This window comes from Anoplopoma fimbria, chromosome 1 (assembly GCF_027596085.1).
Source record: "Anoplopoma fimbria isolate UVic2021 breed Golden Eagle Sablefish chromosome 1, Afim_UVic_2022, whole genome shotgun sequence".
Taxonomy (NCBI): Eukaryota; Metazoa; Chordata; class Actinopteri; order Perciformes; family Anoplopomatidae; genus Anoplopoma; species Anoplopoma fimbria.
In genome coordinates this window covers 14,316,737-14,332,791 of record NC_072449.1, presented here as the reverse complement: position 1 = coordinate 14,332,791, position 16,055 = coordinate 14,316,737, and the positions used below count along the sequence as shown (strand labels likewise).

Here is a 16,055-nt window from a genome sequence, read left to right as displayed (position 1 = left end):
ACCTGCACCCAGAATGCACCTGTGAAAACAGCTGTAACCAATTAGATCTCTCAGAAATCAGAGCTTGAACACTATAAATAGAATTCAGATTTCCTCTGTGGTGTGAACAACAAATAATGTATTTAGTATACAGTACAATAGAGTAACTACGTCATGGGGCGGCTGTGGCACATGAGGTAGAGCACTTGTCCCGTAACTACAAGGTTGGTGGTTCAAACCCCTCTACCGGCAACATGCCGAGGTGTCCTTGAGCAAGACACCTAACCCCAAGTTGCTCCCCGGGCGCTTCATTGCAGCCCACTGCTCCTCTGGGATGGGTTAAATGCAGAGAAATAATTTCCCCATTGTGGGACTAATAAAGGATTGATTATTATTATTTCATCTTCAGTTTATGTAATCGTGAACGATTCTGTTATGACTATTGAGAATATACACATTGCATTTGTGTATATATCTAAAGCATGCTACAATTGATAGTGGTGTTTTATACGCAGCACATCAGTTTCCAGTTGCCAAGTGGAAATAGTTATTTATTTCGTGTTTGTGTGTAAAGTTGTGAAGCTAAATTACTACTTTTAGAAGAGTTGACCCAATGTGGTCTGTTTACAGCAGGGGCCTTGTCAGTACATATGTAACTCCACTATGTATTTACTACATACAAAAAATATTTTTTTATAATTCCTGGAGGTTGTTTAGACAACCAATATTTACATTTTTGTAGAGAACTATGCTTTTTTTTGTGCTCTCCATTGCTTTCCAGACATTGTCAGTGTCTGGTATAACTTGCTTGGTTAGTACTCTATACTATATTATAGAGTCATGATATATCTTGTAGGTCAACCCAGAAGTTAGCATAACTTTTGATATTCGATTTCTTGCAGAATATAAGCTGGCAAACATACATTGATGCAACTTACACGCTTTGTTCAGCAAGATAATCATCACAAATGAAGGTTTTTTTTTCCAAAACCCTTGGTCTTGTTATAGTGTTTGCATAACAAGACAATTTTTTTCTTTTCACTCCCGTTTGAGGAAAGCAAGCAACGTTAAATGCTGATACAGCATATCATATTTTAGTGACATTTATATTTTTACTGAAATGCAGACTTGATACAGAGTGAAAGTATAAGTTGCTATCACACACATTGCCCCAGTTACCAGTTCCAGTCTCTTAAATAAGGTTTCTCCTTCGGTTTACTATCCTGCATCCTGACAGCCCTGCTGATGTTCTATATTTGTAGCACAATGACATTTCCTTTTGCTAACAAAGACAAATAGTCTATTAGCTGTCTTGCATTCTGCATGGACTGATGAAAAATGCATGCATCTTCCTCTGTGCCTGGACATCAATAAAGAAAGTGACAGAGGGAATGCATTTAAGCCTGGCTCATCAGAGCTCATTGGGAAAAACTGAGTGTGACAGGCTTGTACAGGAGAGGACACTGTGGGTGGGAATTATCCTTCAGTGATTAGATTCAATTTCACAGAATGTCATAACCTCTGTGGGACTGGGCCTTGTCTGTAAGGAAAGATGCTTTACTGTACCGTCAACTCTGGACTGCAAAAAGCTGCGTAGAGTTTAAGTTTTATCAGACCCTTCTCGACCCTTTATATTCAACATGCATTTGATGTCTTAACTTGAAATGTGTCATTCTTCTGAGAGATTCTTCATAATTCTGGTGCCATGAGAGCTTTTCTGGGTAGCAGTCAGAATAGAGGACAATGACACATAATAAAGGAAAAACAGCTGTTAATGTCTTTCAAATAAATATAGAGAATGAAGGGCCAGAGGTGAACTGAAACCTTGAGGAAAAACTGTATAAACGCCTGTATCGGATGTTAAATCTGTTGGGTGTCCGCTTCGGTTGGAAGTAGAGGACATAGTTGTTTAATGGGACCAAGTGTTCTTTGTAGTTTTCTCTGGTGTGCAACATTATTATAGTGTAAGTAATTCTGAAGTAGACTGTGAGTGGGCCGCCACAGAGTCACATGCTATTGTGGACTTTGGCAACAAGGTGGCATCATTTAGTAATATTTTCATTACTTAGCCAAATGCATTATGGTCTTTCTTCCCATTTAAGTGCAAACAACTTGAAGATTGGCAGTGCTGACAATGCTTTGACCCTGTCGTTCAATACACACACATATCTTGTAAAATATCCCAGTACAAATACCCAAAGGCCGTTATCTGTCAATATTTTAACGGGATGGTCTGATTTAGGCATTACTGGAATTAATATTCAGGTTTTTTTTTATTAATGTGAATAATAATAATAATGTAAACTTTGTTACTAGAGAAATGGTACAGGTTTTAAATAAATTTTAGCCCTGTTTGAAGGTTTACAACAGTATGTTGAGTTGTAAAATCTCTGTGAAACTGTCTTAAATGTAAGTGTTCTCTTTAATTACATTGTACATTTCCAGGGTGGTTATGTGGGCTAATGGTTATTGAATATATATTTTACAGGTTTTATTTCATGTTTTCTGTCTATAGTCATAGCCCTCTGCCGTATTCTTTTTTTCTTTCTTGGAAGTCATTGCTGTTAAAACAGACCCCAAATTAAATAGTACAAGTTGTTTGCAAAAAGAACATGTAGAAAAGAACAATTTTAAATATATGTAATTGTGATATTTTGAACTGATATTGCATTTGTGATATGATTTGGTATTCATATTTGAATATTTGATATATGATAGTCCCTCAACAACCAAATTTCACACAATTTTCAGTAAAAAACACTACAACAATAAAGATTTTTAAGGGGCGTTTGTACCAGACTTAGATTCCTTGTCTTGAGAATCTGATGTGTCGACCAGGACATCTATTCACATTATTACAATATTTAATTTGAAATATTATTGTGACACACATTTCACCTTTCACAAATACTGTGCCTCCTGCTTCTTGAAGATTTTGCTATTTGAGATTTGCCATAACCCATATTGTAATTTCATGTCACTGAGGTGTGACTCTCATCGTTCAGATGGACGATGCGTGCTGTTAGCTCTGTGGCCGACTTGTTCCCTATTCGCTCTGACGTCATTCACGCGTGGGAAAAGCAAACCTCACGAGATCGAGACGGTCGCAGATTTTAGAGCCCATTGTGCAGCTTCCCTCCACACACTGCAAACCCCAGGGCATGATGGGAAACACCTGGCTGTCGCTTAGTCAAAGAGCTGAGTACATTCAACAACAAACACCATGTTTTAGGGGAAATACAAATTTTCTTTCTAATTGTAATATTTAACGCTAGATTTTGGACTATTAGTCTCATTTTGTGCAATGAAGGTTTAATAAGTTAGCAAACACATCTTGTGTAATAATAATAATAATAATAATAATAATAAAGATAATTTATATAGCACTTATCAAACAAGCAGCAATTACAAAGTACTTTACAAGGCAGACATAGTAGGATTAAAGGATAGCAGTATTTTCTGATTCATGGAGTGACACAACGGGATATCCAAAATAAAACATTTGACCCTGATATGTCAGCAAAATGACACAATCATTTTTTAAACTTACTTTATCTAATGTTGAGATTTCTGTTTTAGAAATCTATGCAAATTACCACATATTTAATATTATTAATAAAATACATATTTATAAGATAATGGGCTGAAAGAAGATATCAACAAGGGAGGTTGTGTGTCGAAGCACAACTGCACTAGATTTTCAACCTTATCCCAGAATGAGTCAGGGCCATTGATGGCAGTCCAACTCTCTTGGTTGTAATACAAAGTCAGGGTAATGTGGCGCGGCTTTCCCTAAAGACATCACACCATGTTTGTTTTATGCTTCATGGACTGAATGCCAACCCTATTTGTGTATGCTGTTGTTCATGCTTTTTTTCTGATATGGCAGTAATTTATTCATAATTAAGTCATGAAAAAATACTGTTGCAATTACATCTTCATAATAACCCAGATAGTATTAGAAACATGCCCATTTTAAATTAATTTGTCAGCATGTCAATGGTTTATAATTATCCAAGGAGCAGAATGAGCTGGCCCATCCGCCGCTCAACATTTAGCTCCATCTCCCAGTATCACTCTTGCAATGCAAGAGTCAAATGGAAGACTATCAATCAATTAGATGAAGCATGCAGCTCTTAGATTCATTTTACATCATCTACATCAATAGTATCCTAATAAGTATTTTCTGGGCTTTTTGAAAGGAGATATTGAAACCAGTAATTCTAAACTGAAGCATCGATTCATTTTACTTTGTACTAATAATATCAATATATTTGACTGTTTATTTGCAAAGACATACAAGTATTAGCATCAGTATTTGACCATCCTCTGCAACAGCTTTTACACATTCAAAGTAAAACTGTAGTATAGTTTGATAAATCTATGGGGTAACATAGAGTTAGACTTTTGATACATAACGGTGCCATTCTCTTCAGCTTTATGGAGCCCTCATCCCCTTCAGCTTACTTAGGTTTTTAAAGCCACAACTTTACTCTTATCATCCTCATTTCGAGCAGCAGCAAGCAGTTTTTTTCAGTGACACAGCCACTGTTTTCTACGTGCTCATCAGCAGACATAGTTAGAGACTAGCTGGTGAACTTTGTGGAACATTAAGCAGCTAAAGAGACTCGTATATATTTTGGGTTGGTATGGACAAATACAGAGCTAAAAGGAGAGTGAACATTGGACTGATATTCATTAGGTGGACAGAAACAGAAGAAGGAAGAAAGAAATGATTGTCATTTTCAACAGTTTGCTCTCAATTTATCCTTACTTTTGCAGGGTTATGCCCCCAAATATTATAATCATGATACTACTACTACTACTACTACTACTACTACTACTACTACTAATAATAATAATAATAATAATAATAATAATAATAATAATAATAATAATAATTGCAGCTTAATTTGATACTTGATATCTTTTATTCCTAAAAAAATCTAATAAAACTTGTTTTTTTACTGTAAACAAAGACATTTCATGCAGGTCATCAAGTGTGCTCTTCTATACATCAAACTATCTGCAGCTCGGTCTGCTAAAGGGAATAGAGATGAAACTCTGATTGTTTTAATTCATGTTACGCCCAAAACGAACCTAAGATTAAATAAGCGACTGAATACAACCCCCTTTGCCCCTTGTGCCTTTCCTTGCATCCAGGTTATGAGTTGTTTAACTCACACACACAGTATCCCATGATCATACGAATTTGTGGTTTGTGACTAAATCAGTAAAAGTCACCTCCTTACCTGTTATTTTATATACAATAACTTTTTGACCCATCAGATACAGCTATGGGTCCTACATGTTGTTTGGCAGTATGTAGGCCTACATAATCATTGTTGGGTATATGAATGACATGGAAAAATGACTGTATTGGGTGTCATATGTCATATCGCCTCACACACTGAATTATGCAATGCGATGTATTATGCAGCCTGCCTTTATATAGGCTGTATGGTAGCTTCCTGACTGGGGATGTGGAAAGAATCCCAGAAAGATGTTGTATTCATGTCAGAAGGGACATATTGTAAACTGATGATGGTGAGTGTGAGCATGTTCTGAGCATGGTCAACCATAATTACAATCACATATACAGTATCCATGGTGCCATTCTCCACCACCACTGTCAGGCCTGCACTTTCCTTTCTCTGCCTGTGAACAATAAGGTACACCAGCAACTAAACTGTGATGAATCCTATCTCAGCCAACACATGCACTGCTTCACTGCTCAAGCCATCCCAATCCACAACATTTAATGTATTGATCAACAGCCTATTCTTTTAGTATTTCAGACAAAAATTTACCGTGGGGTAAATCTGTGGAGAGTTTTAGCGCAATGTGTGGGAGCGTTAACTTATATAGCTATGTCTGTGGTCTAATCAATAAATCAGTGCAAATGCACTCATTAGGGAAAACATGCAGGAGCTGAGGAGGAACTATATATATATATATATATAAATACCTTCTATTATTATTTCTGCTACTATTACTGCTTTTATATCATTGTGTTAGTATTATCCTATTATATACATTATACATATACATTATTAGTAGTTTATTTTTCCATTATTACATTTGCTATTATTAGTGCTTCTACTGCTATTACTTATCTTAATATATGTATAATTTCTGTCATATCAGAATCAGAATCAGCTTTATTGGCCATGTATGCGTATGCAAATAAACAAAAAATCAAGGAAAAACATGAACTATTTTGTACACAGAAATATAAAATGCAAAAGTATATATATGAACATAAAAACACAAAAGACATATGGATTTATTGATGCACTTTTGCCCATCCTAGGAGAGGGATCCCTCCTCTGTTGCTCTCCCTGAGCTTCTTTCTTTTCCTTGTGAAAGTTCTTTCCGGGCAGAGTTTTTCCTTTTCCACTACGAGGTTCAGGGACAGTGTATGTTGTTTTTACAGATTGTAAAGCCCTGTGAGGCAAATTTGTGAATTGTTATATCGGGTTATTTAAATCAATTTGAATTGAATCCAACAAGATCCAAAATGCCAAGATGCTGAAGAGAAACTGCAGCCACTCAGTTGACCCCATCTGCCCATCAGAACCGTCAGGTGAAACAATACATTTTCAGATGTAAATTAGTTCGATGTTACTAGACCTAAGTAAATTTGATAATAAGTTATGTTAGCTAATAAAGTTTAAAAACATTACCGACTTACTTATTAATAGGTTAGCTTCAGATACTAGATGCTAGACCAATTGAGAAATCAATAAGCTTTAGATTTAAAGTAGAATCTCCCTTATATTAGAACTAATAATAAATTGCTTCACAGTCTTCTCTCAACTGCTAAACAGTGCATGAATCTATTTAAACTAAATTTGATTGATAGATTTCAAACTATGACTTTAATTTATATCAGTCACTGATTCTACCTGGTCACATGTAATCCTTTTTATTCATACATGGTTAATCGTTATTCATTGTACCCATTGATCTGTACTGGATTCATTGATTTTTTTAAATTAATTTTAATCCTCATTTATTCATTGTTCAATACTTTAGTGTGGTTAACACCAATAAGTTATTAAATAATAAGTATTTCATGAATAAAGACTCACTGTACACCATGTCAAGAACTCTTTAGCAACCCTGAAATTATAAGACTTTAGTTGTCCTTGTTTGTCCAAACTGGGATGCATCCTAAACTGCTCCATGCAATAAAGCTACATACTTCTACTTCAATTGCATTTATAGCACAGTGGTATTTAACAGCATATTATTACATGGAAACAATGTGAATTCAACTTAAAAAGAGTCCTCATGTCATCTCTGCAGGATGTATGAGCTAGTGTATTTATACTTCTCATATTTCAGACAACAGTACCCTTTATTTGCTGAAAACTCTCTTTGTGACTCCCAAACTGTCAGAGGGTCATGACGGTGGAGCTCTGGCCTTAAAGGGCATGGAAGTACTGTATGTGATCGTCCAACATTACCACCTATAATTTATGGTAATGTAGTACTTTCTGATCCCTCCCTGTATCCAAGATTAGTCAGCTGGTAGCCACACAGTTGATGAATGAGCCACAATGCTCCATTATCTATGAGTCTATTGTACGATTGGCCTGATCAGAATCCCAAAGTTCTTCTGGCCCTAATCCTGATCCAAGGCCTTTAATATTGGGTAACAGCAGGTACGAAGTTTACTTATGCCATCTGAGGACAAAGAATGGAAACAGCCATAAATGAAGACATATCAAGGAGTGGAATCTCTACATTTGACCAGCAGGCCCAGAGCTGACCACATATCCTGTGGACCGTTGAAACTCCATCACACATTACCAAAACCCTATAGGGTAATTAATGGGACACTGGATTAGTCATACAGCAAAAACATTGTCGCACTACCTGCTTGAGTTTACTTAGCAACATCACACATCCTGCAATGTGACTATTGCTCATGTGCACTGGTAGATGGTAAACGGACTCTACCTGTATAACGCTTTTCTAGACTTCTGACCACTCAAAGCTCTTTAACACTACATCATTCACCCATTCATACACTGATGGCAGGGGGCTACCATGTGAGGTGCCACTTGCCCATCAGAACGATCCAAACATATTCACACACTGTAGGCACAATTTACAGGATCAATTTGGGCTTAACTGTTTTGCCGAAGTACACATTGAAATGGAGAAGTGAAGCCAGGGATTAAACCGCTGATCCTCTGATTGAGGGACGACCAGCTCTATCACTGAGCAAAAGTTGCCCCAGAACAGCCCAGAATAGTCCAAATAATACACTGAAGTGGGCTTGTGGTAGATATCATTTTATATGTTCTGGGCTCCTGTAACAGAATTAGCCTTTTTATCTGCGGTCACTTGAATTAAATAAATCATTTTGATTACAATGGATGATAACGATTAGAAAAATACTTTTTCCTGTTCCATTGTATGCTGTTTCCAAGTCCAAGGGGCATGGTTTGCATCTGAGTTACATCAAGATTTCTTAAAGTCACAAAAATGTCAAAGGAGCAACAAAAAACATGAAATCCTTTAAATGTCATGTTTCGTGTACTACAAACTTACCTTGGTATCTGAGCAGCACTGATCCAACCCGAGACCTCTGGCTGTGGAAGCGAATAGAGATCTGATTGCTGTAGCTTCTCACTACCAACCCCCTCATCAGAATGGACTCATTGGCCAGCATGGTGTTCTCCCCGTGGCCCACATCTTCAAACACCACCTTGTCTCCCTCAGATAGATTCACATTCATCACCTAACAGAAAACAGTGTAAGGATTAGACCATCTATGCATCATATGAAAATAAAACAGCAAAAGATGCAGATCCTGAAAGATTCACACAGCACCTGAAGAAGAAGACCAACATTGACCTAATACCACAAAAGGCCCAGCAGCATACTATGCCAGTTGAGGATGGTCAACCAGAAAGAGTAGTCGATGAACCCATTCTGCACAACAATCACAAAGTGTCAGGTTTAAACGCTGTCTTGGATTCAATTGTGTTTGCGACCACAGTATATATGTATTCAGCGCCTTTTTAACCAAGACAACATTTCATTACACAGTCAGCTCCTGGACTGAGCCTTGTGATGACCTCAAAAATGACATCACCATGCTCAGAATGATAACGCACAAAATATTTCCTTTGGCAAACTTCACCTGATGTTACTGGTATATACCCTTTTAGAGTTTGTAACAATGATGACATAAGTGTGGACACAAAGTGGCAACATAAGTACTACGGAGTGCTATAGTTTGTCAAGCTATGAGAGGGAGTTAACCACCAAAGATGGCAAATGCAACCCAAACAAATAGACTTTCCAGATCTGTTTGCTATTGAGTGGGTAGAATACATTAGCAAGGGGCCCAGTACTAAGTGGCTAGATATATACGTATGGTGGAGAAACCTAGCGTGTTACATTACAACAGCAAGAAATCACAAGCATAAGAGTCCAAAGATTCTTCCAACTACGTTATCTGTTATTATGTACAGAACTTCAAATACCATGAGATAGACTCAGAGGGTTGACTTTATTGAGTTTTAAAATAGGCGCTACAAACACGAACACTTCTGTTCAGTCCAGACCTTTGATAGCTTGCAGCCACAAACAAAGCTGGTGTTTCAATTTAACAAGTGACTGTGTTAACCGTATGCGTCCGTGGTTACTCGTAGTGATGGCAACTTTTGAAAACACAAACAGAACATGTAGGTGTCCGCGTAAACCCTACAATACATTTTTTAAATATACTCACATGTCTTTTTTATCTGTGCCAACTATTTACATTAGTAACTAAGAGCTAACATGGACTAATTTGGCTGAAAGTCATCTGTTAACACAAGTCCCAAGTCGATCTGAAACACAGTTTGGTAACTTGTCTGGATGGCTAGGGGCAAAATGCCAGCTCCACTGCCAACATTCACAGGCATACTTAAGAGTAAGTTGACGGTAAACGGGTCTATTACTCTAAATAGTACTGATAGTACTAAAAATTGTGATATGTTAATCTTTAGAGTATATTAAATAACTTACACATTAGAAGGCATTATAGATTTAATATTATAGATAGAATATGATATGGAGATGAGGTAAGATGAGGTAAGACAAATCAAAGACACCTGAATGGGGACTGAGCAGCAGGTTCAGCAGCAGCTCTGGGTGAAGCAGGTGGAGGTGGAGTTGATACAGATGTTAATAATGAGGTAAATGGAGCCAGATGTCCAATAAAGTTTAGTTGCAGCCTGATGTCATTTGACAACACACTGATGGTGTGATTAACACAAAACTCAACATCCGCCCACTATTCATTTTGTGACAGTAATAATATTGTGGTCATTAATTATAACTCGATTGCTTAATTTTGTTTCAGATTTTATTATATACAAGTTTCAGAGTCCTCAGAGGCAGAGAATTATCCCTCAAAACTGCATGACCCCCAGTAGATCCAGATGAATACCTAATCCACCCCTGTTACATGTCTCCTATTATTATCTGCCTGAGGAGATAAGGTTAGGGGAATCAGTAATCTCTTTTAAAACACTTCTTAAAACCCATTTTTACAGACTGGCTTTAATTTAGTCTTTTTAATGCTTTATTTCATTATTGTTATGATGATTTTATTTATTTTATTTCTGAGTACCTCTTATTGTATCAATTGGTTTTATTGTTTCATCCATAGTTCTGTTTCTTTTCTGTTTTGTATTTTCAATAGAAATGCTTCCCTATTGATTGCGATGATTTCATTATTGAACATATGTGTATAATGTAAGAAAACATTTATAGTGTTTTGCAAGAAGTGTGTTGTAGAATTGCAAAAAAAAGTGCAAAGCAGAAAATGTCTTTGCATCTTTGGTTCCTTGGTTGACGATGATTTGTTTTAAGATCTTTTTAAGATTTGTTTTGTCAATCTCCTTTTAACTTTTGATTGTAACCCAGTATATATTCTCTCCTATTTGAACATAGTAGTTTATAGCTATATTTTATAGTGTTATTATAGAGGTAGTGAAAACCAGAGTTTAATTCCTTGTATGCTTGAACACACTTTACCAATTAATTTATAAATTGTATTCTGAGTCACTATGGGACTGTGCAGAGAAGAACAGAACACCAAGAATGACCATAACAGAGAGTAATGTTGTTTACTAACCAAATCAAATGAGTAGAAGGCTGATTTAAGCCTTCGCCTCTTTCTGCCTGCCCTTGCCATACATATGTAAATTATATGTAAATGTTACGATTTACATAATGCGTGTTTGCAGTCATGGCCATTCACATCAAAATTGCACCCAACTGGCTAACCCCAACAGCAAATTATACTGGATAATTTCAAAAGTGGCGTTAAGACTTTGCACAGAGTTTATCCATTCAGAGTGGCAGCCATTATTGTTGCCACACTGTGCAAAGTCATCAGCCAGTGAGAAAGAAAACAGGGAGAGTTCTCCAATTTCAGATCAGATAATGAAATGCTCCTATTATATAAAAAGGGCTCCAGGTCGCAGGAGTGCCAGTCTCCTTGGATGAATCTGAAGCTATTTGCACTTACAATTTGTTATGAAGGGATTATTACTTGCACAGTTCAAGGGCTTGTTTGCACTTAAATTTGCATGAATTTCCTAGTGAGCAAAAAACACAACAATCAGCACTCCGGTGAAGTGAGAAATGTTGACCTGAGATGCTCACAAGGTGACCTTGAATTTATGTGGTTGTCTGTGACAAATATAGCGCAGCAAGAGACAAACATTTTCACATCAGCATGTTTCATATGAAACAGCGTTGGAAGTCTGCTTTGCATAACGTTTGGAAACAAATCAAAAGTAAGAAATATGGAAAAAGCCAAAAGGACAATGTAGAGCTCAGTGATTACACTGCAGATAGGCCTGATAATTGTCAGCTTGTCTCCTTCGCTGACAGCGCGTCTGGTGAGACGCCTGCTAGCTTTTTATCACAGCGGGTATATCTTTATTCAGGCGTTAAAAGGAAGGGGGAGTCTTGTCTTCATGTGGCCCTCCATAGATCATATCAACTGCCTCCTATCTCACTGGGGGATGAATCCTCAGCTCTCAGGAGAAAAGCTGCTGAGGGAGTCTGTATGGATGTGTACAGAACAGAACACAAGTCACAGTTAACAGTATGTTAATACTAATAGAACATCTAACCAGACTATTTTTAAGGGTGCAACAACATTGTGAATATTTAAGCATTACATAGTACTGATTTAACATACTGTATATGTGTCAAATTTACAAGAATTTGGGATTGAGTTGACTAATAAATACAAGGATAGAAAATGATATAGCTCTGGCATCCTTAATGATGCTGTTTCAACTCCATCAAAAGTTCTTACTGGTAGTGAACTCCTAGATGGGTAGATTTCACAACCGATTTTAAGAAGTTTTCAACAATCCGCTGGGTTAATATTGGACAAATCACATGCTGGGTTGATGGGTTACTCATTTAACACAGCAATTTGGGTTGATCATTCAACCAAAATATTGGTTCATTTGACTATAATGTTGGGTTAATTTTACCTCATACATTGCTTTTCATTTCATGGCATATATCAAGTTACAACTATTGGCAGCTGACACACGTTTTTCATATAAATAAATAATTTAAAATGGCCCTATTATGCTTTTCCACTTTTCCCCTCTTCTTTAGTGTGTTATATATATATCTTTGTACATGTGAAAGGTCCGTAGAGTGTAAAACCTGAAGTCCATGCCTAAAAAGAGCTACCCTCCCCCTCAGAATCACTGCTCCTGAGCTGCCTGAAACGGCTCCATTGAATTCTCTTCTTCACTTCCGTAACTTTATGAGGTCATAATGTTACGGAAGTGACGTAAAACTCCTTCCGGCTAGTTTGGCCCGCCCTCGAACAATAAGAGAGAGACTGAGGAAGAGCTGAAGCTCCGGAGGAAGAGTTGGTTTTTTTTGCGGCCGTCACGTGGAGAAGACGCTATGCTCTGCTCTGCGAGGGGAAATGTCCTTTGTTTGGACTTCCGAAGGCAGATGAAATGAAGAAAAAATGGCTACATTTCATTTTTAACACTTTGTCAGAGCAGTACAACGAAAACTTAATGTTGTGTTCGCTCCATTTCGCAGAGGACAGCTCTGTTATGTTGAACCGCTCTGGAAGACGGGGCTGAATTCTGTTTGTAAGGGGCGATTCTGACGCATGCTCAACTTTAAGCCTTAATATAAAAACAGTTGAGTTATAAAAAATAAACTATACCCATACAGCTGTCATGAGTAGTGATTTTAGCAATAGAGACTGTACAATTGGGCATTTTAACATGGAGGTCTATAGGGATATGACTCGCTTTTGGAACTCCTCAAGTGGCAATTTGAGGAACGACAGTTGTTGGCACTTCCGCATTGGCTTCTTTTCTCAGCACCAGGTTGCCGCTTGAGGTTAACACAGCTGCAATCCATTGAACTAGGAAACGTGCAATGTAAGAGTCAAATCTAGTCATAAACTCGAGATCCATCGAGCCCAAGTTCCCCTATGTATACAAACCTAACACTACGGAAACATGAATAACGCACAAAGTGACAGGCAGAAATACCTTTGCATCAACTTTTGTTATTTGTGATGTAGTGTTTGTGTTGTGAAATGTACTGTTACAATGTTGTTTCTGCCATTTACATAGACCAGGGTGTACATTTGTCTCGGCTCACCAAACACAAGAAACAACATATGAAGCAGACGGGCCGTTAGAAAAAACAAATACATAGACAAGTCATATCAGATTAAAACAGTTAATGTCTGTGTCAGTGGCTTATATCTAATAAATAATATTGATGGCACTTGGGTTGAAGGACTTCTTAAAAAAATGTTTTGTTTCCAGAGGGACTCTATAGCGCCTCCTGAGGCTCAGGAGCTCAAAGTGGCTGAAAAGACGATGGGAGCTATCGGCCAAGATACTCCTCGCTTTCTTCTTTTTCATTTCTGTAAAAAGTTTAGTCAATGGATTTGGGAGTTTGCCAACTATATTGCTTGCCATTGACTCAAGAAGTTTATTCTTAGATTAACATTTTAGTAAACCGTACCAGGCAGAAAGGAGAATAGTTAAAACATTGATGTAGGTCTTCTATGGATGCTTGTGAAGCTTAGAGACTTGCCATACACTGTAAAAAATGTCAAGTCAGGTGAACTTGGAAATTAAAGTTCACCTGCTGCCTTGAAAATGCATGTTAACTCAACTTCAAGATTGTTTTTGATTAAACTCAGAAATTAAAGTTCATTAAGTTTCCCACAGTTCATCAAGACGTACAAAGCAAAAGGATGTTTGTATGGGCATCATTGTTTTCGGGACTGCAGACTTGCAATTTTCGACTTCTGATTCTCAATAGATTGAAGCATTAGTCAAAGCTAGCTAGGTGAGCTGACAGCTACCAACTGGATCTTATAGGACAGTGTAATCATTCACTCTCTTCATGTAGTTATTATCAGGCTACAATCTGGTATTGTAGCTGTCTCTACAGTAATGACTTGGTAGAACCCTTTACTTAATTAGTTTGGAGGACTGCTGGAGGAGAGGAATCGAAAAGACTGCTATTTGATAAAACATTCTAACTGCCTGCTGCAGATAACTGAGCTTCTACTTTCTACTGTTACTGAGCCATTCTCAGGGACAGTAGAAAGTGTATAACCTGGAAGTGGCCATCCAAGTGGAAATAAAAAGTATGTTTGGAGTACATGATTAATTATGTTTGACATATGAAATACCATTACAAGATAACTTAAGCATTAACCTTTTTTACATTCATATATACAATGATGAGAGGCATCTATATATAAATCATGCAATACATTTGTGAATTCTGTGTGCATTCATTTATATTGACACTGATCTGACTCCATATATCTCTGTGACACTGATGAAGACCTTATAATGCATCTAAAAGCTCTGGAGAGAAGCAGCTTGTGAGTAAAGATTGAGTTAACCCTTACATACTGTTCATCATATTTCGTCATATTTAATGCCTTCACAGTATGGTCCAGGTCAATTTTGACCCAGACCAAGAATTCCCCCATAGTAAGTGTATATACCCAATTTTAAACTACAGATCTATTTAGAATGTCTAAATAGACTATGTCTCATTAATAAATGTATGATTAATCCTTAATAAATGTTTCAGAGAGCAGGGAGAGTGTATTTTTTAAGTTTTACAACATTCGTTTTTGGAGAAAAACATCTACTATTACACATTATTATGTAAAAGCCAGAATGATTTAAATATATTTTATTGAATTTGAAAATGGCATGAACATTCTGGAACTGTTGGAATTACCACTTAGAACACAAAACATGACATAATAAAATTCTTATTCTAAACTAGTCTCTGCATTCAAAGCAGTGGTAGGAAACTTCCTCCAAATCACTATCCTCCTCATCTTGGAAGAACAGATCAAGGGCCTGTTGCAAAATCTTTCTGCCACCGCCACCACCACCACCACCACCACCCTCCCAACCAAAATTGTTTCAAATTATTTTATACAATTATTTTATACAGGTGCAGGTGCAGGTGCAGATCTTGTGTCTGTGACAAGGCACCCTCTGACCTCTGGATGACATCTGTTCCCTTTGTGCACCATATATGATCACTCCAATGCTGTTTTACTATTTCACTGTTTCGAGATTCCCCCATGCCCCTTCAAAGACCAGCAGGTGTCTGTCTCTGCGGGAACCTGGGCAAATGTTGTGGGAACACATACAGTTCTCGTGACAGTGTCGAGGTCCCCCTTGAACTCTGTCACCCCTGTCCCATAAAAAATACACACAAACATGGCCTGTACAGTTTCACAGTTTCAAGATTCCCTAAAACCACCATTTTCCTTGATTTGACCCACACTGGTATATCTAAAATTCATCTCAATAGATACGGGTCAAATTTGACCGGAAACAGCCTCAGTGTAAAAAAATTGTAGCACCTGTACAAAAGAATAACATTTTAAAACATTTACATTTTTGTGTATTTTGGGTCACTTTAGGAAAAGTCATCAAATTTCAGGCTAAAAGAATGACGTTTAGGGGATTTTTACAGCTGTCAAATGTCAAAACGGGTCAAATTTG

General features: G+C 37.2%; 1 protein-coding gene across 1 annotated transcript in view; it reads right to left on the bottom strand.

Annotated features, from left to right (window-relative positions):
* LOC129092223 (seizure protein 6 homolog) overlaps window positions 1-16,055 on the bottom strand; it is a 167,001-nt gene that overhangs the window by 41,793 nt on the left and 109,153 nt on the right. Inside the window, exon 6 of the mRNA XM_054600080.1 lies at window positions 8,545-8,734. Within this exon, the coding sequence (XP_054456055.1) occupies window positions 8,545-8,734 (190 nt within the window). The remainder of the gene's footprint in view (window positions 1-8,544; window positions 8,735-16,055) is intronic.